The sequence below is a fragment of the Microcaecilia unicolor genome, chromosome 1 (assembly GCF_901765095.1).
Source record: "Microcaecilia unicolor chromosome 1, aMicUni1.1, whole genome shotgun sequence".
Taxonomy (NCBI): Eukaryota; Metazoa; Chordata; class Amphibia; order Gymnophiona; family Siphonopidae; genus Microcaecilia; species Microcaecilia unicolor.
The window spans coordinates 237,867,005-237,891,650 of NC_044031.1; the positions used below are offsets into that span (position 1 = coordinate 237,867,005).

Sequence of the window (24,646 nt, forward strand, 5' to 3'; positions counted from 1 at the left end):
TATCCATCTTCTGTTATCTCCTGTCGTTTTTACCTTTTTTTCTCTGTCCACTGTCATTTCCTCTGACTCACTATCTCTCCTATCCATAACCTCCCCTCTGTGTCCAGCATTTGCTCTCTGTGTTCCCACCCCTGTTCCCCCCCCCCCCCCATGTTCAGAATCTGCCTTCTGTGTCCCCTTCCCATGTTCCTCACCCTTCTTTCTTTCTCTCTCTCTCTCCTGCACTCCCACCCCAGGGCCAGTATCTCTCTCCCTCGTCTCTCCCCTGCTTCAGAGTACTGCATCTCGTTCTCCCTCTCCCCAGATCCAGCTTTTTCCCAGTCTCCTCTCCCTCATGTGTCCCACCTTTCTCTTCCCTCTTGCTTCCCTTTGGTCTGGCATCACTCTCACTCCTTTCTTCACCCCTCCCCTTTTTTCCCATTTCCATGTCATTGCTTTCCTTCCTCTCTCCACCACTCTTTTCCCTTGGGTTGGCATCCCTCTCTCCACCCCCTCTCCCCTCAACATCCTGCACCCAAAAACTACCCCTCTGCAAACTGCCCCAGCTTTAAAAACTATTGTACTACTATTTCCATCTTACTAATAGCCCCATATATTAAAAAAACACACCCCACAATGATCCCCAAGCAATTGCTTTAGCCCTGCAAGTTGCAACTGCACCTCCCCCAAAATAGCCCCCACCTTTGCCTCAACCCATCGCAATTTCGCAAACTGCCTCACCAAGCAATAAACTGCCTCAAAACGCACTACCGGCCCAGCTCCAGACGCAAAGAAAGAACTCGTCCCAAAATGGCCTGCGCAAGCAAGCCTGAGCGCGCACAGGCGCCAGGTTAAGCGGCGTGACATCACGGAGCTCCATCTCCCCTCCCTCCTGGCCGTCCCGCCCCCGGGCCCTGTTCCGGAGCAATTTGCTGCAGGTTAAGCAAGCACCGGACAAGCGATAGCGTATTCCAGCCGGGTGTTGAACCATAGTGAGGAGGGGAGAGAGCGATAATACACATCGGGGGGGGGGGGGGGGGGGGGGGAGATGGGACACTGCTGAGAGCTGCCTGCTGCTTGGACTGCACTGGAACCAAGACTACTCCCGATTGGAGCATCAACAGAAACTGGGTGGGCCTGAACTGTGATTGGGTGGGCCTGGGCCCACCCAGGCCCACCCGTAGCTATGCCCCTGGCCTGTATGCCAGCCTCAAATGCCGTACCCAACTCCATGACAGCAGAATGTGTTCTATCCTCTTACAGCCTTTCCCTGGTTCTGATGTGGGTCTCGGGTGAGTGTGACACCCTTTCTGTTATGCGCACTGCAGAGTCACATCAGCAATGCATTGTGGTGGGTGTAGGGTATTGGGCTCTGTGACTCCACTAGCTTGTGTTAAATGCTCACGATGTTGGTAGTTGGTAGGCTCTACTCCCATGGTGCTTTTCCCTGTGCTTACTGGGTCAGAGTGTGCCCTGTTTTGTTTCCGGTAGTCCATGAGGTAGTGGCCATTTGTGTAAGACACTTTTAGATCCCTTTCATGTGTTAGCCACATTGCAGCACTTAGTTCTTACCTTGAATGTTGCTGAAAGAGGGCATTGTACACCATTCTGCCAGCTCTGACCTACTGCTAATCTCAGTACCAGGGAGACTCGTTGCCAGTGGGGCACAACCTCTGATCTGCAGTTAAATGTGAGTAAGCGTGCTTATTCCAATAAAGGACGTTTTCAGAGCGATTAGTCTTCAGGTGTCAACTGGTGTGCCAAGGTTCTACAGCAGCAACAAGTCCTAGAGGCCTGGAGCACTTTTAGTGGGTACTGCAGTGCACTTCAGGCAGGCAGACCCAGGCCCATCCCCCCCTACCTGTAACACTTGTGCTGGTAAATGGGAGGCCTCCAAAACCCACTGTACCCACATGTAGGTGCCCCCCTTCACCTCTAAGAGCTATGGTAGTGTTGTACATTTGTGGGTAGTGAGTTTTGGGGGAGGGGTTGGGGGCTCAGCACCCGTGGTAAGGGAGCTATGCATGTGGGAGCTGTTTCTGAAGTCCACCGCACTGACCTCTAGGGTGCCCAGTTGGTGTCCTGGCATGTCAGGGGGGCCAGTGTACTACGAATCCTGGCACCTCCCACGACCAAATGGCTCGGATTAGTTACGTTTTTGAGCTGGCCGGTTTTAGTTTCCATTGTCGCTAAAAAAAAAAAATGCCCAGCTCAGAAATGAACAAATCCATGGCATTTGGTCCGTACAAAACAAAGACGTCCATTTTTTTAGAAAATACGGTCTGTCCCTCCTCTTCACGTACCCGTTTTCGGACATAGACGCCCATGGAGATAGGCGTTCGTGTTCGATTATGCCCCTCCACATGGATTTCCCGGAAACAACATGTACTAAGGGTGTTGCCTGAGAATCATCACAAATTACTTCCTTTATTACATGATTCAGAGGGGCATTTTTGATATGACGTCGAAGTCCGACTTTGGACGTTTTATACAAAACAAAACATCCAAAATCTGAATAGAAAGGGTCATTTTTGAAAAAAGAAAAACATATTTTCTTTTTTTTTTTTTTAAATACCATTTCAAATAAGGTTTTGTGTTGTGTATGTTTTGTTTTTTTTGGACCATTTTCAATTTTTAAAAACCCAGTCCAAATGAAAAACAGAGAAAATCAAACTATTGGGATGTAGGAGGAGCCAGCATTCTTAGTAGTGTGGCCACACAGACATTCCAGGAGAGCAATGGAGCACCCTAGTGGGCACTGCAGTGGACTTCAACTAATGCTCCCAAGTAATCTCACCACTGGTCCCTTATCTTGTCTACTGAGCCAATCAAAATCCACTACCCCCAACTGTACACCAGTACAATAGCCTTTACGGGTGAAGGGGGCACCTATATGTGGGTACAGTGGGGTTTCTGGTGAGTTTTGGGGGCTCCCAGTTTCTACCACAAGTGTAACAGGCTGGGGGAGTATGGGCATGGGTCCATCTGTCTGCAGTGCAGTACACCCACCGATAGACTATTCCACGGACCTGCATGCTGCTCTAATGGACCTGAGTATAACATCTGAGGCTGGCAAGTAATGTTTTTATTCACATTTTTGGGGAGGTGGGAGGGGGTCAGTGACCACTGGGGGAGAAAAATGTCTAAATGCTGCTTTAAGCCACTTTTTAGATACTTTTCTCTTTCAAAAATGAGCCCCATAGTAACTATAGATTGGTAATGTTGTGAGGGCATGGTTTTTCCATCTCAGAATGATATGCCATTTGAAACCAGTATTAACTGAATGTAATTTGTTGAAGGTTGTCCATGCCTTAGTAACAAGTAGGCTTGATTATTGCAATTCTGTCTTTCAAGTAGTCTGTAAAACTGGACTGCAGAGACTGCAACTGATGCAAAACACAGTGGCCAGACTTGTAACTGAAAGTAGGAACTATGATCATATTATGTCTGTTTTGCACCAGTTGCATTGGCTTCCGGTGACATCTCGTATAGCCCAGTGTGCAGCGGTGTCCAAAAAAGCAAATCGGATGCTACGATTATTAGGAAAGGATAGTAAATAAGACCAAGAATGTTATAATGCCTCTGTTATCGCTCCACAGAGCAACCTCACCTTCAGTACTGCGTTCAGTTCTGGTTGCCGTATCTCAAAAAAGATATAGCAGAATTAGAAAAGGTTCAAAGAGCAACCAAAATGATAAAGGGGATGAAACTCCTCTCATATGAAGAAAGGCTAAAGAGGTTAGGGCTCTTCAGCTTGGAAAAGAGGCAACTGAGGGGGGATATGATAGGGGTCTACAAAATCCTGAGTGGAGTAGAATGAGTAGAAGTGAATCAATTTTTTACTCTTTCAAAAAGTACAAAGACTAGGGAACACTCAATGAGTTATATAAAAATACTTTTAAAACAAATAAGAGGAAATATTGTTTCATTAAGTGAACAGACATGAGGAAGCCACTGATTGCCCTGGGATTGGTAGCATGGAATTTGGATTATTCTGTCAGGTACTTGTGACCATGATTGGCCATTGTTGAAAACAGGATACTGGACTGGATGGACCATTGGTCTGACCCAGTATGGCTATTCTTATGATTTTATATTTTTGTATTTTAATATTGAGTTAGAAGTAATGCTTTTCTATGTTATGTTACCGTGTATTAATGTTATTTTTTTGGTTGTAAACCGATTTTACACTTCGGTAAAAGGTGGTATATAGAGTCAATAAATCAACTTAAATTAAATCTTCATATTAGTAGCTGACAGATATTGGACCTCTAGATTCACAGACATTCGAACCCCACTTTGGTCTACACCAATGGTTTTCAACCCAGTCATCAGGGACCTGGGCAGTTGGGTTTTCAGAATATCCCCAATGAATATGCAAGTGATAGATTGCCTTCTTGTACTACCTTCTTGGTATGCAAAGCTCTCTCGTGCATATTCATTGGGGATATCCTGAAAACCCAACTGGCCAGGTGGTCCCTGGATTGAAAGCTACTGGTCTACACTATTTACATGCTTGATTTCTATTGCCTTGCTGACAATATAGGTAAGACTCCTTATGAGGGACACTTTTCAGTCCCATGCAACTCAAGCAATGAGGACTTGAATCTTCTGATTCATGCTGGAAGAACTGTGGACAGATCAGTTCCTTTCTACATCATTGGTGAGAACATCCATTTATTCAACAGTTCTGGACATAAAATTGGTGCAAATCATGGGAATCTCTGCACCTTTTACTTTAATGGATCTCCTTTTTAAGTGCTGATATACAAGATATTTTTCATGTACCTATATATAAACTGCTCAAGGATCCAATCTAATCTAAAATAATTAAACAGACCTATAACCTTCCAAATCTCCAATAAGGTTCAAAGTGGGTAACAAGGCAACAAGAAAACCAGCAAACAAGTGGGAAATAAAATAAGAAATCAGAAAAAAAATTAAACAAATCAAACACTCAAGTACTTATTAAATAAATATGTTTTCAAATGAAAATAAGAATCCTGCATCCTAATCTCCCTTGGTAAGTTGTTTGGAACACTAGCGGCCTGATAAGGGAATGAGCTATCCATTGCCTTTCTAAATCAAAGGCCATTGGATGATGAAAAATACAGAGTATTTTGGACATTTGAAAAAAGAAAATACTAAGAATATATTCTGGCACTAAACTGACTACTCCCTTTTTTACAAAGCTGTGCTAGTGGATGCTGTGCGGCAATGCCGACATAGACTACCACTAGTTTGAATATTAAACGGCTTGAATCAGAAGCCAATATAAATGAATCAAAAGGGGAGAAACTCTATCATATCTAGAAGATTTAAAAATGAATCTGGCTGTAGTATTTTGTAACAACTGGAGTCTTTTGAGTGATATCCCACTAATACTCAAGAGAATGTCATTTCCTGTACTAAAATACAAAAAGCTTCTTCTTGAAGGAAAGAACTAATTACTCGTAATCAACAACGTTTATTAAAAAAAAGAAAAACAATTTAGTTGAATTTAAAATAACACTTACAATTGTAGATGTTTGTTCTATTGGCAAGGAAAAACCAAATGGTAAAAAAACAAAACAAAACACTTGATGGTATGCATTTAACATAAATACCCTAACCACAGTACCTTTGTTTTCTCACAATTCATTTTTAATAAGCGAGATAAACTCCAACTCTCAACAATATTAATACTCTTATAAATCATCAAGAAAGGTTGTGAAACATTATCAGGTCCAGGAACTAATAAAATATAACATCTACATAGACTAAAATGTTATGCCCAACGCTTTCAAACCTTCACCATGGAGATAAAGAAAATTTACTGCACTGTTAAACACAAATTCCCAAAACACTAAAAGAAAAAAAAAGTTGGAAATTCTGAGTTCAGACAACTTAGGGCCTCCTTTACTAAACTGTGCTAGCAATTCCCAGGGTGGCAAATGCACTGCAGCCCATTCATTTTGAATGGCCTGTGTCACATTTGCCATATGGGAATCACTAGCGTGGTTTATTAAAAGAGACCCTTAGTTAATAGTAACATGCGATCCACTGTCTTAAGGCAGCAGATATGTCAAACTTGTTTACCTTATTTGAGGAACAGCAAAATTAAGAGTTTCAGTACTGAACTGACTTCTGAAACCACATTAAAAACGATTACGAGTATCTACATTTTCTAAGTAATCTGCTAATTGTAGAGAGACCAGAGATTCCATAAGCTTAGCCAACAAAAGCTATTTCCTATAACTATCTGGTAAGGCCATATCTAAATTATTCCCTTTAGGATTAGAAATAAGAACTATATAACCCAAAGCAGGTCATAATGTACCCAAGCAAACCGCATCATATCTAAAAGCTGGAGTTATTTTACTGCTTGGTTGCATCGGGCCACCAAGCCACAGCCGGAATGCTCCTGGGCCACATATTCAAGGAGCCGACACCCTTCAGTAATAGCGGTGGCAGAGTATCCCCCCTAAGGCGAAAGCCCCTCTCTGTACCTCCCATAGTGCCACCATAACCAGACCCCCCAACCTAAAAGCTCTTCCTAGTAGCCATCTAATAAATGCTGGGAAAACATTGCATTGAAAATCAGGCTTTTGGCCCAAACTGACTCCGTTGAAACAATGTCTTTTTAAACGTTATATTGTATTTGCTGCATATTTCTGTTTAGAGAAAGCCTTCCCAGTTAGTACAGAACAATACGTATGTTACAGCCCTCTCATTGGCTATGACAGACTGAAGCTTAAACCAAAGTTTGGAACATCAATACGAAGACTAAGAACTCGTGAATCAAAATCTTCTTAAATGAAAAATCAAACAAAAGAAATACAGTTCTAAAGCGCTGAACAAGAGTTTCTGCCCAGAAGACTGGGGTCTGTTCTCACTAGCTCACTCTATGTACAAAGATGAGCTGGAAGTGAATTCAGCACTATACTGAGAATGATGTTGTGAATACTTTTAAACTGGTGAATATCTTGGTGATATCACAATAGCTACAAAGGGGATTGTGCAGCAGGTACAACATAAGCAATCACAGTTCATAGAGAACGCATGCTGCAAGGAGATTCTTTCTACTCAATGAAGAGAGAAGGTGGGTTACTACCCGGCAACCCCAGAGAACCCTCCTAGCTAATAGGGAGATCCCACAAGACACAGGGAACAGATATTTGCTCAGGAACAGCCTATTACAGAGAACTACAGAATGACAGAGATTTGTAGTCCTATCCTATTTAAAGACATAGGAATTGAAAGCGCTATAAGCAACGTCTGATATATACACAGCATGCAACCTGCGTCCATTTAAGTAGGGGCAGAACAACATGTTTGGCTCCCTCTTATTGGACCATGAAAGACACAAGGCACAATGAAATGGGAAACTTCCCATTGCAGCTTAGACACCTGTTGTAAACATAATTCTGCATTTTCTGATTGGCTACAGGAACCACCAACTACTCTCTATAGACAGCAAAATCCTTACTGTATATTTTCATTAGCTGGGAATCCATTTTAAGCCATCTGCAGCAAATTATACAGGGACACTCTTGTTAGGACTTTTGCTTGCTGAAACATCTTGTGTACAGATGCTAGTGATGAGTGACATCAAGTCCTCATGACTTTGGAGCTGGTGTCTCTAATCTGCTGTTGCCCTAGTAGAACTGAGGAAGGGCAGAAGAAGGTACCCACTGTTTCTATGCCTTCTGCTTGTTGTGATTATTTTCTAATTGCTCTGATTACTATCTGATAACTAACAACTGCATGGTGCACCTGAATGTCTACCTGCTTGCTATACTTCTGACAATAAATCAGCAAAACAGTCATGCAAAGAATTGTGTGAGAGGGGCCTTTGTCTAGATCATTTGTGGCCCTGGTGTACTTCACCATCCTTCCTGAAATGTCCCTTCCCCCCAAATAAAGACCCCCCCTCCCCACTCCCAGGTAGTAACACCACCTCCCAGGCTTCTTCCCCTGAAGGCCTATCTTAGTAAAATTCCTGGTGTCTACTGGTCTAGACAAGAGCAATCTCCAGTCGCTCCTGGCCTGGCAGCACTTTCATACAAAATGGTGACTCCTATTGGTAATCTCATGGTGCTACTGCTAATGGTCATGTTCCCTTATAAAGGCTATGGCTTGGTGGCCCGATGCTCCTGAGCCAGTGGAATAATGCTGCTTGTGAGTTGGCTCACAGGCAGCGTTACTCATGTACCACAAGAGATAGCAACCTGTGGTTTCAAGATACTGCATTGATGACTCCCATGGTTAATCAAGGTGTGACAAAAGCCTACCTTTTACTGTTCCCCTTAAATCTTCCAATAAACGCAGCTTGCCACAGATTGACCTGGCATTTAAGTAATGGCATGGAATAGGAATATAGAATCTTCTAAAGTGCCAAGGTCTTAAACATGACATGAAAAAAACCCCCTTCTTGTAGGTCTGTTTCCCCAGATCACTTTGATATTATTAGATAGATAATCTGAACAATCTATTAAATGTTTGGTTTATGTAAAAGATGCTTTCTAAACTTAGGCTTGTGATAAGGATGAGCAATAACAGGAATCTTACAAGCAGTTGTATCCAAATCAGCTCCTCCCTTTACCCAATCAGCCATGTAAATAAAACAAGAACAGCAACTTGTAAATTCTTAAAAACCAAAATAGTTCTCAATTTAAAAAGAAAAGCCTATGAACAACACAAGAAAAATTAACAAACAATGGTAGACTGAGACCCTAATAATAAAGTCAAGCGCAGAAACAAAAGAGGTCCAAAAATTTCCACAAAAGTCCAACACAGAAAAGAAACAGGTGGAAAAACAACTTCAAGGGATCAATCCAAGACAAGAGGTGAGATGCTCCAGAAGAACTTTATAAGTTCTTCTGGAGCATCTCACCTCTTGTCTTGGATTGATCCCTTGAAGTTGTTTTTCCACCTGTTTCTTTCCTAATAATAAAGTACCTAAAATAATTAAGCATGTAGAGCCCAGTACTGAAAGGTGTTTAACCAGGTAGGAGAGGCTCCTGTCTAGTTAAATACAGCTGAGCTGGCTGACTGCCAAATTCAGTGGCACGTAACTGAGTAGTGCTGCTGAATTTCCCCGCTAATTGGCCATTCCCCAACTGGTTAGGTTAGGGGCGGTCTGAGGGTGGAGGTTGGGCAGAGCCATAACTTAGCCAGTTAGGAGGAGATTCTATATATTGTGCCTAAAGAAATTGGCACTGAAATCAGTGTCGAATAAGCGTATTCTTTAATTGGTGCCAAGATTTACGCGCTGATTATAGAAAATGCTTAGTTGGTATTTTAGCACCTAAATCTACGATCATCCATTTACACTAAACAAAATGTGTTGTAAATCCCGGCACATAGATTAAGACGCATTGGGTCACATTCTATAAGTAGGTGTGTAAATTTTGGAACACCCACAAAACACCCATTTCTCCACTCATAACCACACCCCTTTTTGCCTGCACACATTAGAAGTTTGATGCAAATCATTACAAAATACACTTAGCGAGCTATGCACCTAAAATCTAATCAGTGCCAATTAGTGCTCATTATTTCTTGTTAAGTGCTGTTATCAATGCACATTGTTATAGAAAATCGGCGTGGATCTTTAGGCGTGCTGTATAGAATCCGGGTGCTAGTGGCGATACTCGATCTGCTAACCTGATAGGTGCATAAAGTTAGGACAGCAAAAAGGCTGTTCTAACTTTATGCACCAAGTTAACCGGGTACCGGTCTGAATATTGGCCAGTGCCCAATTAACTTTTGGGTCAGTGCGCATACCTGGATATTCAATGCTGGAAGCCACATATTTGCTTTGTAAAGTTATTTTTAATTAGTATTATATTTTTCAACCAGAACATGCAGCCTTATTTCCCATAACTTACTGGCAATAAAAGAGCTGTTGACTTAAAAAGAGTTTAGGACCTACCGTTACACCAAAAAAGTTGGTTTCATTCATGGCATCCAGAAATATTTTTCCAAGTTTGTGGTCTGTATAATTAAAATCCTGAATTCTTTGGTGCCTGTTAGTAGAACGAAGATTTTCCATTGCTCGCTGAAGTGTTTTTGCAATCACCCATATTCCATCGTAAGCATAACCATGAAATTTGCTAGGTTCCACGTCTGAACGCTTTTCATTGTATTCCTTTTCATATTGCTGTGGAGTCTATACACAATGAAATTAAAAAAAAATTCACCTTTAAATGATATCTTTACAGACAACTGTAACATAAGTCATTGAGCCAACAGAGGAGAATGTCTTCTGTTTGAACACTGGCCTATTCCCATTTCCCACCAACTAAGTTCATTCTGCTCATTGCAGGTAACCTCAGGCAAATCAGTGTTCTCCCCCCACCCCCACCAATCCTGGATATTCAGCCGACAGAAGTCACTGTTTTTTAAAGTGCTGACCATCGCCAGCTAAATTAAACCCAGATATTCAATGCCAGGTCATACCAGGGCATCGTAATTAAATACCTGGGTCTGGACACTGGGATTTATGCAGGTACTGAACAATATTCAGATGGGCCCCACATAAGGGAATCTCCAATTTACCACCCCCAATTCCAACCCCCTCCCATGTACAGAACTCCCTCCTTAAGCCCTCCCATCCACCACCCCCAGAAGCCCCTCCTCCCCAGACTTATCTTACCATTCCCTCGCAGTCTAGCGGAATCTCTGGGCAGGAGTGATCCCTACTTGATACTGCTCAAGCTGGATCTGGCTTCAAAATGGCTGCAGCAACCTCTAATAGCAATCTCGTAGTACCACTGAAGTACTGCAAGACTGCTAAAGGTCGTGGCCACCATTTTGAGGCTGGAGCTGGCATGGATAGGAGTGACTGGGGATCACTCCTGTACCAAAAACCCTGCTAGAGCACCAGGGAATGTTAAGGTAGGCCCATGGAAAGCCCACATGGGGAGTGATTAATTCTGCTGCACTTGGTGGAGGAGAGGCCATTGTGCTTGGAAGGTCCAAGAGGAGGGGGTGGCTCTTGTCCTGGAAGTGAAATGAGGGGAGCACCAAGCAATATTCCTGCTGCAATGTGGAAGTATGCAAGTGCTGGCCAATATTCAGTGCTAGCAACTATATATTTAAATGACCATAGTTAGGGTAGCCTTTTGTGTGATCCTAGTTTGACACTTAGCTATGTAGGAACTGGTACTGAAACAGTGCCCGCATACTTCGTGGTTCCTCCCTGACTCCACCCCAGAATATCTATCCACTGCCTGCTTTTTGTTTGTGCAGTGAAGGAAATCATAGGCCTATGTTTTCTGCTATTATGAATTGTATAGTCAGTCAACTAGGAATGTTGGGGGAGTATGGTAGAAGTATTCAGTGTTCCTCACTGAAGGTCACATAAAATCAAATGAGATGATCACGTAGAAGTTATGTAAATAATGGGATGTATCTGTTATGTAAAATACCTGGCAGATAGTATAGTCCTATCATATAGGTAACAATCCGCTCTTCTAATAGTAATTATGGAATCATTTCTTAAATTCTGCAGCGCTAATCTCTCTTCTTTATTCAAATTGAGGTTACATCTAGGTAAGTGAGATTCTAATTCTTCCAAATCTTTCAAAACACACATTTTAAAAGTGGCCAGGACAGCTTCTAAATTGCCCACAGGAATCCATTTGAAAGGTTCACTCACCAACGATCTATCCCCATGGATAGAAGCCGTCCTGACCACTTTTAAAATGTGTGTTTTGAAAGATTTGGAAGAATTAGAATCTCACTTACCTGGATTGGATTATGAATGGCGAAGACATCACTATAATGAGTTAAGTACATTTTCCAAGCTTGGATAAGTGAGTTTTTGAGTCTCCTACAATGTTTGTGGTGGCACATGGCAGTGCTCATATGAAAGTTAATGTGGAGGTTTTTTTTGTGAAGACACATGATTGTAACGGTTCCCTCATTATATCTAAGGTGTGTCCTTTCAGAACGAGGTGGATCCGATTTTTCTGAAGTCTTTTTTTCTCCAATTTTTTATGGTGTGCCTGCCATAGTTGCCCCCAAACTAATTGTGCTCGAGGTAGAATTGTTTGTGTGTTGTTGTTATTTCAATTACCCCAATATTGACTGGGTAAATGTAACATCAGGGCACGCTAGGGAGGTAAAATTCCTTGATGAAATCAAGCACAGCTTTATGGAGAAGCTGGTACAGGAGCCGACAAGAGAAGGAAAAATTCTAGACCTAGTCCTTAGTGGAGTGCATGATCTGGTGCGGGAGGTAATGGTGCTGGGGCCGTTTGATAACAGTGATCATAATACGATTGGATTTCATACTAGCTTTGAAGTAAATATACATAGGAAATCAAATACCTTAGCAATTAACTTTAAAACAGGAGACTATGATAAAATGAGAAGAACAGTGAAAAAAAAACTGCGAGGGTCAAAACTTTATATCAGGCATGGATGCTGTTCAAAAACACCATCTTGGAAGCCCAGGTCAAATATATTCCACGTATTAAAAAAGGTTGACGGAAGACCAAACGACAGCCGGCATGGTTAAAAAGTGAGGTGAAGGAAGCTATTAGAGCTAAAAGAAAATCCTTCAGAAAATGGAAGAAGGAACCAACTGAAAATAATAAGAAACAGCATAAGGAATGTCAAGTCAAATGCAAAGTGCTGATAAGGAAGGCTAAGAGGGACTTCGAAAAAAAGATTAAGTTGGAGGCAAAAACACATAGTAACAATTTTGTTTAGGTATATTAAAAGCAGGAAGCTGGCAAAAGAATCGGCAAAAGAATCGGTTGGACCGCTAGATGACCGCGGAGTAAAAGGGGCGATCACGGAAGACAAAGCCGTAGTGGAGAGATTAAATGAATTATTTGCTTAGATTTGGGTGGGAAACCCGTGTCGGAAATGGTATTCGAAGCTGACGAGTCGGAAAAAATGAATTCTCTGTAAACCTGGAGGATGTAATGGAGCAGTTCTACAAGCTGAAGAGTAGCAAATCTCCTGGACCAGATGTGATTCATCCCAGAGTACTGACAGAACTGAGCTATTGTTAGTAATATGTAATTTATAATATGTAATTTATCCTTAATATCGAGCGTGGTACCAGAAGATTGGAGGGTGGCCAATATAACGCTGATTTTTTTAAAAGGTTCCAGAGGAGATCCGGGGAATTATAGACCTGTGAGTCTAACATTGGTGCCAGGCAACATGGTAGAAACTATTATTAAGGACAAAATTACAGAGCATATTCAAAAGCATGGATTAACTAGTAAAAAAGCCCCGTTTCTGATGCAAATGAAACGGGGGCTAGCAAGCTTTTCTTCAGAGTGTGCATGTGGGAGTGTGTGTGTCCCTGCCCTCTGCCCTCTCTCCCTCCCCCTCCCCCCTCCGAGTCCAGTCCTTCAGTGTTAAGTTTCCTGCTGTTCTGTGTTTGTGTTACAGAGAGAGTGAGGGCATCTCTCTCCCCTCCCCCCTCTGAGTCCTTCACTATTACAGAGAGAGGGCTTTTGTGCTGTGCTGTTTTCCTTCACTCATAGGGAAACCGGATATCTCTGGCGCTTCACACTTCCGGCTGGAGGCTTCATTAGAACGTTGGTGGTGCCTTTTATATATATAGATGAGACAAAGAGGGGCATAATCGAATGGCGCCGGTCATCTTCGGGACCGGCGCCGTAAGTGGGCGGAGCCAGGCGTATTTTTGAAATATGCTTGATGCTGGCCAAATCACTCGCCGGGTCTAGAGAAGGATCGCTGGGTTTATATGAGATGGCCGGCTTCATTTTTCAGCCATAATGGAAACCGGGCCCGGCCATCTCAAACCCGGCGAAATGCAAGGCATTTGGCTGTGGGAGGAGCCAGCATTTGTAGTGCACTGGCCCCCCTCACATGCCAGGACACCAACCGGGCACCCTAGGGGGCACTTGAAAATTTAAAAAAACCCAAAAATAGCTTCCAGGTGCATAGCACCCTTACCTTGTTTGCTGAGCCACCCAAATCCCCCCCAAAACCCACTCCCCACAACTCTACACCATTACCATAGCCCTAAGGGGTGAAGGGGGGCACCTACATGTGGGTATAGTGGGTTTTGGGGGGGTTTGGAGGGCTCTGCATTAACCACCACAAGTGGAACAGGTGGGGGGATGGGCCTGGGTCCACCTGCCTGAAGTGCACTGCACCCACTAAAAACTGTTCCAGGGACTTGCATACTGCTGTCAAGGAGCTGGGTATGACATTTCGGGCTGGCATACAGGCTGGCAAAAAAAGTTATAGGTTTTTTTTTGGGTGGGAGGGGGTTGGTGACCAATGGGGGAGTAATGGGAGGTGATCCCTGCTTCCCTCCGGTGGTCATCTGGTCAGTTGGGGCACTTTTTCCAAACGGTCCTAAAAATAAACGGACCAAGTCCGGCCGGCGAAATGCTCGTTCGAGCCGGCCTCTTTTTTTCCATTATAAGGCGAAGCCGACCATCTCGTACCCACGCTCCCACCCCGCGTCCCGCCTTCATTACCCTACCAACACGCCCCCTTGAAGGTTGGCCGGCGCCACGATGAAACAGCAGTTGAAGCCGGCCAAAATTTGCTTTCGATAATACCGATTTGGCCGAGATCAGGAGATCGCCGGCAATCCCTTTCAAAAATAAGCCTGAAAGTCAACATGGATTTAGTGAAGGGAAATCTTGCCTCACCAATCTACTACATTTCTTTGAAGGGGTGAACAAACATGTGGATAAAGGTGAGCCGGTTGATATTGTGTATCTGGATTTTCAGAAGGCGTCTGACAAAGTACCTCATGAAAGACTCCAGAGGAAATTGGAGAGTCATGGGATAGGAGGTAGTGTTCTATTGTGGATTAAAAACTGGTTAAAAGATAGAAAACAGAGAATAGGGTTAAATGGTTAGTATTCTCAATGGAGAAGGGTAGTTAGTGGGGTTCCCCAGGGCTCTGTGCTGGGACCGCTGCTTTTTAACATATTTATAAATGACCTAGAGATGGGAATAACTAGTGAGGTAATTAAATTTGCTGACGACACAAAGTTATTCAAAGTCGTTAAATCACAGGAGGATTGTGAAAAATTACAAGAGGACCTTACAAGACTGGGAGACCGGGTGTCTAAATGGCAGATGACGTTTAATGTGAGCAAGTGCAAAGTGATGCATGTGGGAAAGAGGAACCCGAATTATAGCTACATCATGCAAGGTTCCACGTTAGGAGTCACAGACCAAGAAAGGGATCTAGGTGTCGTCGTCGATGATATGTTGAAACCTTATGCTCAGTGTGCTTCTGCGGCTAAGAAAGCAAATAGAATGTTAGGTATTATTAGGAAAGGAATGGAAAACAAAAATGAGGATGTTATAATGCCTTTGTATCCCTCCATGGTGTGATCGCACCTCGAATATTGTTTTCAATTCTGGTCACCACATCTCAAAAAACATATAGTGGAATTAGAAAAGGTGCAGAGAAGGGCGATGAAAATGATAAAGGGGATGGGACGACTTCCCTATGAGGAAAGGTTAAAGCGGTTAGGGCTCTTCAGCTTGGAGAAAAGGCGGCTGAGGGGAGATATGATAGAGGTCTATAAAATAATGAGTGGAGTAGAACGGGTAGATGTGAAGCATCTGTTTATGCTTTCCAAAAATACTAGGACTAGGGTGCATGCGATGAAGCTACAATGTAGTAAATTTAAAACGAATCGGAGAAAGTTTTTCTTCATAGAATGTGGGAAATAAACTCCAGAATTTGTTGCCAGAGAATGTGGTAAAGGCGGTTAGCTTGGCGGAGTTTAAAAAAGGTTTGGACGGCTTCCTAAAGGAAAAGTCCATAGACCATTATTAAATGGACTTGGGGAAAATCCACTATTTCTGGGATAAGCAGTATAAAATGTTTTGTACTTTTTTGGAATCTTGCCAGGTATTTGTGACCTGGATTGGCCACTGTTGGAAACGGGATGCTGGGCTTGATGGACCTTTGGTCTTTCCCAGTATGGCAATACTTATGTGCTTATTTATGTGTTCAACACTCTCAGGTTTGGTTTTGGGGATACCCTTCTTTCCAGTTTGAAGGATCCTCGAGCCCCCTCTGGGTGATGCTTCTCTTTCCTGGTTGAGGGGCTTCTAGTTCTGTCTCCTTTTTCCTGGTTGAGGAGCTCCGGGTTCTGTCCCATCAGCGATTAGAGGATTTTAGATAGTGCTGGGGAGCAGCGGACTGCCTTGGTGCATGTGGGTACCAATGACATAGGAAAATGTGGGAGGGAGGTTCTGGAAGCCAAATTTAGGCTCTTAAGTAGAAAGCTCGAATCTAGAACCTCTAGGGTAGCATTTTCAGAAGTGCTCCCCGTTCCATGCACAGGGTCCAAGAGACAGGCAGAGCTCCGGAGTCTAAATGCGTGGATGAGGTGATGGTGCAGGGAGGAGGGGTTTAGATTTGTTAGGAACTGGGCAACATTGTGGGAAATGGGGAGCCTATTCCGGAATGATGGGCTCCACCTTAACTAGATTGGGGCCAAGCTGCTGGCATCAGCATTTAAAAAGAAGCCCAGGCCAGTTATATTCCATTTATTAAAAAAAGGAAGGCCAAATGACAGCCAGCATGGTTAAAAAGTGAGGTGAAGGAAGCTATTAGAACTAAAAGAAAATCCTTCAAAAAATTGAAGAAGGATTCAACTGAAGATAATAAGAAGCAGCTTAAGGAATGGCAAATCTAATGCAAAGCACTAATTAGGAAGGCAAAGAAAGACTTTGGAAAAAAAGATTATGTTGGAGGCAAAACCACATATTAGCTATACTAGAAGCAAGAAGCCGGCAAAAAAAATCAGTTGGACCGCTAGATGACCGAGTAGTAAAACGGGAACTCAGGGAAGACAAAGCCATAGTGGAGAGATGAAATGAATTCTTTGCATTGGTCTTCACCAAAGGTAATTTGCGAGAGATACCGATGACAGAAACGGTATTCAAAGCTGACAAGTCAGAGAAACTGAATGAAATCTCTATAAACCTGGAAGATGTAAAAGGGCAATTTGACAAATTGAAGAGTAGCAAACATATTTATTCATTTATGCATTCTTGTATCCCACTATTAACCAAAAACAATTTCGGTTCAACGTGGATTAAAGTTGCCTGGAGCAGATGGTATTCATCCCAGAGTACTGACAGAATCGAAAATGAACTTGCAGAACTATTGTTAGTAATATGTAATTTATTTTTAAAATCAAGCATTGTACCGGAAGATTGGAGAGTGGCAAATGTAATGCTGATTTTTAAAAAAGGTTCCAGAGGTGATCTTGGAAATTATAGACCAGTGAGCCTGATGTCGGTGCTGGGCAAAATGGTAGAGACTATTATAAAGAACAAAATTACAGAGCATATTCAAAAGCAACATAGATTCAGTGAAGGGAAATCTTGCCTCACCAATCTACTACATTTCTTTGAAGGGGCGAACAAACATGTGGATAAAGATGAGCTAGTCAAAATTGTGTATCTGGATTTTCAAAAGGCATTTGACAAAGTACCTCATGAAAGACTCCTGAGGAAATTGGAGAATCATGGGATAGGAGGTAGTGTTCTACTGTGCATTAAAAACTGGTTAAAATATAGAATATAGAGGAGAGTAGGGTTCAATGGTCAGTATTCTCAATGGAAAAGGGTTGATAGTGGGATTCTGAAGGGGTCTGTGCTGGGACTGCTGCTTTTAACATATTTATAAATGATTTAGAGATGGGAGTAACTAGTGAGGTAATTAAATTTGCTGATGACACAAAGTTATTCAAATTAAATCGTGAGAGGATTGTAAAAAATTACAAGAGGATCTTACGAGACTGGGCAACCAAATGGTAGATGACGTTTAATGTGAGCAAGTGCAAAGTGATGCACGTGGGAAAGAGGAACCTGAACTATAGCTATGTGATGCAAGGTTCCACATTAGGAGTCACCAACCAGTGTGCAGAGGTGGCTAAGAAAGCCCAACAGAATGTTAGGTATTATTAGGAAAGGAATGGAAAATAAAAATGAGGACGTTATAATGCCTTACATTGTTCCATGGTGTGGACCGCACCTCAAATACTGTATGCAATTCAGGTCACCGCATCTCAAAAAAGATATAGTGGAATTAGAAAAGGTACAGAGAAGGGTGATGAAAATGATAAAGGGGATGGGACAACTTCCTTATAAGGAAAGAGTAAAGCAGCAAGGGCTCTTCAGCTTGGAGAAAAGAAGGCTGAGAGGAGATATGATAGAGGTCTATAAAATAATGAGTGGAGTGGAATTGGTAGATGTGAATCACTTGTTTTACTCTTTCCAAAAATACTAGGACTAGGGTGCAAGCAATGAAGCTACAAAGTAGTAAATTTAAAACAAATCAGAGAAAATGTTTCTTCATTCAATTTGTAATTAAACTCTGGAATTCATTGCCAGAGAATGTGGTAAAAGCAGTTAGCTTAGCGGGATTTAAAAAAAGGTTTGGGTAACTTCCTAAAAGAAAAGTCTATAATCGATTATTAAGATGGCCTTGGGGAATATCCACTGATTATTTCTTGGATAAGCAGAATAAAATATAATGTACTGTTTTGGGATCTTGCCAGGTACTTGTAACCTGGATTGGACAATGTTGGAAACAGGATGCTGGGCTTGATGGACCTTTGGTCTGTCTCAGTATGGTAATGCTTATGTTCTTATGTTCTAATGTTCTTAATGGTCGGTCTGCTGTGCGAAATTTAAGCAGGCAGGTGTGCTCCTGCCATCTTAAATTGCTTTGAATATCAACCCTATACTCTACAACTACTCTATTTAGCAAGAGTAAAAACAATGTGCTGAAATGTGTGTTAAATTTTTAACACAGAATTTCTGTACTTTCACATTAATTTTTGACTTTACTTCAGGTATAATACAGTAATGAGGTGCAAGTAAGAAGGTGATGTTAAAATAGGGATAACATTAACTTTGAAGTTATCTTCAATGAGGTGGAAGTTGTGTTTAATTAGCAGCTCCAACCATTGGATTGAAAGGTCTTTGGTCCAGTCCCTAATGATTTGGGACCCAAGGGAAAAGACTCGATCCTTGAACACTCCTCCACACTAACACTCTCATCCACTAATCCCCATCTGCATTCTAAAAAAACCCCCTCCCATTCACATTTTCTTCCAACACCCATCTACTCACTAACTCTCCACAATCATTTACCAATACACCTAAGGTAGTTGGTAGAAGGATGGAGGATTGGGTAAATGGGGGTAAGTGGACAATTAGGTAGGAGAGTGAGTTTATAGGTGGGGTAGATGGGTTACAATGAGGGGCATAATCGAACGAAAACGTCTATCTCCATGGGCGTTTATCTCCGAGAACGGGTCCGTGAAGGGGCGGACCGAACCGTATTTTCGAAAAAAATAGACGTCCATGTTTTATTTGACAATTTGTGAGCTGGGCGTTTTTGCTTTTCAGCGATAATGGAAAATGAAAGCGCCCGGCTCAAAAACGAATAAATCCAAGGCATTTGTTCGTGGGAGGGGCCAGGATTCGTAGTGCACTGGTCCCCCTCACATGCCAGGACACCAACCGGGTACCCTAGGAGGCACTTTTACAAAAACAAAAAAAAAGGTAAAAGAGCTCCCAGGTGCATAGCACCCTTCCCTTGTGTGTTGAGCCCCCCAAATCCCCCTCAAAACCCACTGCCCACAAGTCTACACCATTACTATAGCCCTAAGGGGTGAAGGGGGGCACCTACATGTGGGTACAGTGGGTTTGGGGGGGTTGGACGACTAAGTATTAAGCAGCACAATTGTAACAGGTAGGGGGGGATGGGCCTGGGTCCACCTGCCTGAAGTCCACTGCACCCCCTAACAACTGCTCCAGGGACCTGCATACTGCTGCCAGGGAGGTGGGTATGACATTTGAGGGTGAAAATAACAAGTTGTGATACATAATTTTTTGTGGTGGGAGGGGGTTAGTGACCACTGGGGGAGTCAGGGGAGGTCATCCCCGATTCCCTCTGGTGGTAATCTGGTCATTTAGGGCACTTTTTGGGGCCTTATTCGTGAAAAAACAGGGTCCAGGAAAAGTGCCCTAAATTCTAGCTACAAACGCATACTTTTTTTCCATTATTGGCGAAAGGCGCCCATCTCTGTTCGGGTGATAACCATGCCCCGGTCCTGCCTTCACCACGCCTCCGACACGCCCCCGTCAACTTTGTACGCTTCCGCGATGGAGTGCAGTTGAAAACGTCCAAGTTCAACTTTCGATTATACCGTGTTATTCGTTTTTGTGAGATAAACGTCCATCTCCCGATTTAGGTCGGAACTTGGGCGTTTTTCTCGTTCGATTATAAGCAGGAATGTGGAAGATTGGTTGAGCTGGTCAGTGGGTATAGATAAGAAGGTAAATGGGGGGGGGGGGGGGGTAGATGAATTGGTGACCAAAGGGTGAGAGGATGGTTGGTGATAGCCAGGTAGGAATAGGTAAGAATGTAGGTGGGGGATACAATGGTGAATGAAGCCACCTAGTATGGTTTCCATACATTGGGAGTTTTAAATCAGGAGGTCCCATGTCTCTGGTACTGATATTGGGAAATCCTATCTCCAGGGATCACTGTTGGATGATTTTTAACTTTCAGCTGATCTCCCATGTAAATCAACTTAATGATAAAACTTAATTCACTTCATGGATAAAAGCAGTTTCAGTGTTACACTGAAAGTAAAAAAGTAAGCTAAGTTTTAGCACACTTTCCTGTGTTCTGGAAGCCTGTTCCCTCTAAACCGAGCGGGAGGCCTCCAACTGCATTGTTGCCAGTAGGGGGTGGTGCTTCAATATAGTGTTTTCAATCACTAGGGACAGGAAGATTCTCTGGAATCTTGCAGAGCTTGTCTGTCCCTCACTACTGAAAATGTTGTAGTGAAACAGCGTCCCTCACCGGCAGGACTGTAGGTGGAAGACCTGCTCAGCTTAGAGGGAACAGTGGCTGCAAGTGGCAATGACTCATCATATTAATTATTATTGTAACATCTGTGGGCTCGATATTCAACACAAATATCCAGATATTTGTGTTGACCAGTACTCTCTGTGGATATCCACTGGTATTATCCAGATAACATCAAGGTGGTCTGTAATGATATTCAGTGGCACTCAGGAGGAGATTCTGTATATGGCGCCTAAAAAAATCGGTGCCAAAATCAGTGTCGGCTAAGCGTATTCTATAATTGGCACCTAGGTTTAGGCCCCAATTATAGAATATGCTTAGAGGCTCTTTTAACTAAGACGCGTATGCACCTACGTGCACCCATGCGCCAAAATGGAGTTACCACCTGGAAACCGTGTGGCCCTTGCAGTAATTTCATTTTTGGCGTGCATCCACTATACGCGCACGGAAAATATTTTTAATTTTCTGGCGCACATCAGTTAAGTGTGCCAAGTGGCATTTGGCGTGTGTAGGTCGTTACCACCTGGTTACCTTGTGACACTTTACTGCTAGGTCAATGGCTGGCGGTAAGGTCTCAGACCCAAAATGGATGGCAGCCATTTTCATTTTGCCGCACGTCCTTTTTCAGCAACAATTTTTAAAAAAGCCAATTTTTGCAGATGAGCTGAAAAATGATTCTGCATGCGCTTACACTACTATAGGCCATTTTTCAGCGCACCTTAGTAAAAGGACCCCTTAGTTATTTCATCACCGATATCTGTGCACATCTATTTACGCCAACAAAAACCTGGTATAAATCTCAGCGCGTAGATTTAGGCGCACTAGACCATATTCTATAACAAGGCGCCTACGTTTTAGAACACCCATTTCCCTGTCCATAACCACGCCATGGAGGGTACTGGCAAACACAAATATCTGTATACCTGTGTTTGAAAATCGAGCCCACATCATGGATCATTCCTGCATTATCATAAAATACAGTGTATGGTTTACATTCATACATCAGCCTTCATCTACACATGATCCCAACTCACTGTCTAATCATAACAGTTCACAAAATACAGACTCCACCTCCCCATAATACAAACAAGATATGTTAGGGGCAATAATAAAAACCCTTTCCATATGTAAAACTGTATTTTAGCAAAAATGCCAGGTTTTATTATTGTCCAGTTCATGAGAAAATACAAAAATGTGCCATGCTCAACCGCATTTGTAGTCACTGAGTATATAGGGACTTGGAGATGTAAGGGTAGCTTTGGATAGCCAAACGACATGCAAATTTATGGATGGGAAACCTCTACAGAGAAAAGCAAGCACATTCTTTTCCTGGAGAAATAATCAATGCTAAACGCCATGTGAATTTTAATTTTGATTATGGAAGGAAAGCCCGTGAGTATAAGTGCTCATGTAGTTTGCACCAACAGGGTCAGATAATTATAGACCCCTTTCAAGTCAGTTCCAACCACAGTTAACACATTGAGCTGTACACAGGTAAGTTTATGTAAGCCAAACAAGCAAATACAAAATACATCAGCACCTCAGCAAGGACAGTGGAATATCTTTTTGGTTAGGGTCCACATAAGTCAGTATTTATTCCTTCCCTCAAGCTCTCTAGTTACTGATGCTATTTTCAGCAAAATATTGGAAAGGCCATGGCCTCAGTAGCTACCCCATTCTGCAGGCCTATGCACCTCCTAGTCAACTCCATGCTCCAAAGAATTTAAATAGATTTTAATTTGGTGTAATAAAGTGAAAAAAGTTACTTCTGGGCCATGTCTTGTGCTCCTGTTTGTCCTGGGCATTCTGGTTTATGCATGTGCCTGGTTGGTCATATGTTGACAGGATTAGTACAATACACAGAAGGAATACCGAAATAGAGAAACAGCTTCTCATACATATTCTATTCCGTTCGCAGATAAAAAGTGCATTGCATAGAAATGTACTACCATTTGCTGTACATGTGTGACAATGGCAAATCTACTTCAGAAGAAAAAACTGTAGTATAATTGAAATGTTTCTTTTAGGAAATAGTTTTATAAGGGGAAACATAGGGAAAAACTGAAAAGGACTGGATCCCTATTTTATAAAGGCATCCAACGCATGGAATGGTTGTTTACATAATGGGGAAGAAAACTGGTAAAAACTATGGGGTCAACATTCAAAGAGGTTTAAACCAGCCAGAAACGGCTCCTGGCTGGTTAAATCACCTGTTTGGGGCTAATGGCTAATCTTCAGTGGCACTTAACCAGTTAATGCCACTGAAAATAATTTCGACATAGAGCAGTGATGAATATGCGCATTAATGTAAGTGCCAGCAGTGACCACTGCAACTGAAAATTACCCTCATATTCTGGTTGAAAATGTGCTTATAAATATAAAGATATCTGTAAGCAGCAACCCCCACCCCCGTCTGAAAATCAACCTCTAAAATTCCACTAGCTCGGTTCTAATAACAGAGCTGAAGCAGTTGCAAAGAGTAGTAGAAAATGTTTCTGTTCCTATTCTTTCCTAAAAGGGAGCAAAAAGGGAGAAAGGGGTGATGTCAGTGTAGCAGACAACACTGATGCAGAGAGAAGGAGCAGAAACCCTGCATAGATGCTAACGGAAAAAAGCTGGGAGATGGAGAAAAAGAAGCAGGAGCAGAGCTGAGAGTGGTAAACAAAGCCGTAGAATAGAGGGAAATGGGAAATGATAAGGAAAAGAATAAAGCTGTAGGGGAGGAACTTGGTTAGTATACATATCTATGTGCTTTTTTCTGTCAGTAGCTGATACTAGGATGGGATGTTTCCTGTTTTCTTTATTTTACCCTGTTAGTGGCATCTTCCTGAAGGAAAGATGCACTGGTGTCTACATGGTGATTTCTAGAACGATCCTAAAAGGAAATACTTACCCTTCCAGATATTGTTTTTATTTCCTTTGTACTGAGAGGCTCGAAATCCACTCCAATGTAGCCCTCCATGGCAATGCGAAGATTCCTGCTAGAGCATGTGGAAGAATTGGCCTGTTGCCACCAAGATGCCTGGTACCATCCAGGAATGATCCACTGGTACTTACTGCCATACATGTCCTCATCGTAAACCTACAATTAAAACAAAGAAATAAATACAATAGATTTAATCTGTTTTTTTGAGAACGCATATATTTTATAACAGCAACATATCTTAAATAAGTTTGACCTCTGAGTTGCAGACTAACAATTTGACAAGGAAGTGTTTTTGTAAGTTAAGTCTGCTTAGGGCAATTAGATCTCTTAATAACATCAGCTTTAAGATTATAGCCCAATCTATACTGCTTCCGATTACTGTAAAAATTACAAAACAAGCTCCAATTGTTAAAGAATACAGCAGCAAGACTGATATTTTCATTGGGTAATTTTGAGCATGCCTTACCATTGCTTGCTACTTTACACTGGCTTCCAGTAAATGCGAGGGTTGAGTTTAAGATTGCGTGGTTGATCTATAAGGCCTGTTTTGGTTTGAATTCTAAAGGCTTGACTGAGCTCCTAATATTGCCAAATAATTGGTTAAGATCTAGGAATTCTCAAAAACTGAAACTTAATTTCCCAACAATAAAGGGTGTTAAATATAAGATTAATTTGGCATCATCCTTTCCGTTTTGTGGAGCAAGAATTTGGAACAATCTTCCATTCCAGATTCGAATGTTACCATCTTATTATCATTTTCGTAAAGCTTTAAAGACATACTTGTTTACTAGGCGTTGATTGTGGTAGTTTAATATAATTTTTATTGTGTACAATTTATATACTATTCTTCCCTCATATGAAGAGGTAATCTTATTGTAATTGCTTAG

General features: G+C 42.2%; 1 protein-coding gene across 1 annotated transcript in view; it reads right to left on the reverse strand.

The window, feature by feature from the left end:
- The window catches only part of GABBR2 (gamma-aminobutyric acid type B receptor subunit 2), a 1,273,589-nt gene that overhangs the window by 538,987 nt on the left and 709,956 nt on the right, over nucleotides 1-24,646 (reverse strand). Inside the window, exons 6-7 of the mRNA XM_030209562.1 lie at nucleotides 23,727-23,915; nucleotides 9,896-10,132 (exon numbers count right to left, since the gene is read on the reverse strand). Coding sequence (XP_030065422.1) covers nucleotides 9,896-10,132; nucleotides 23,727-23,915 — 426 coding nt within the window. The remainder of the gene's footprint in view (nucleotides 1-9,895; nucleotides 10,133-23,726; nucleotides 23,916-24,646) is intronic.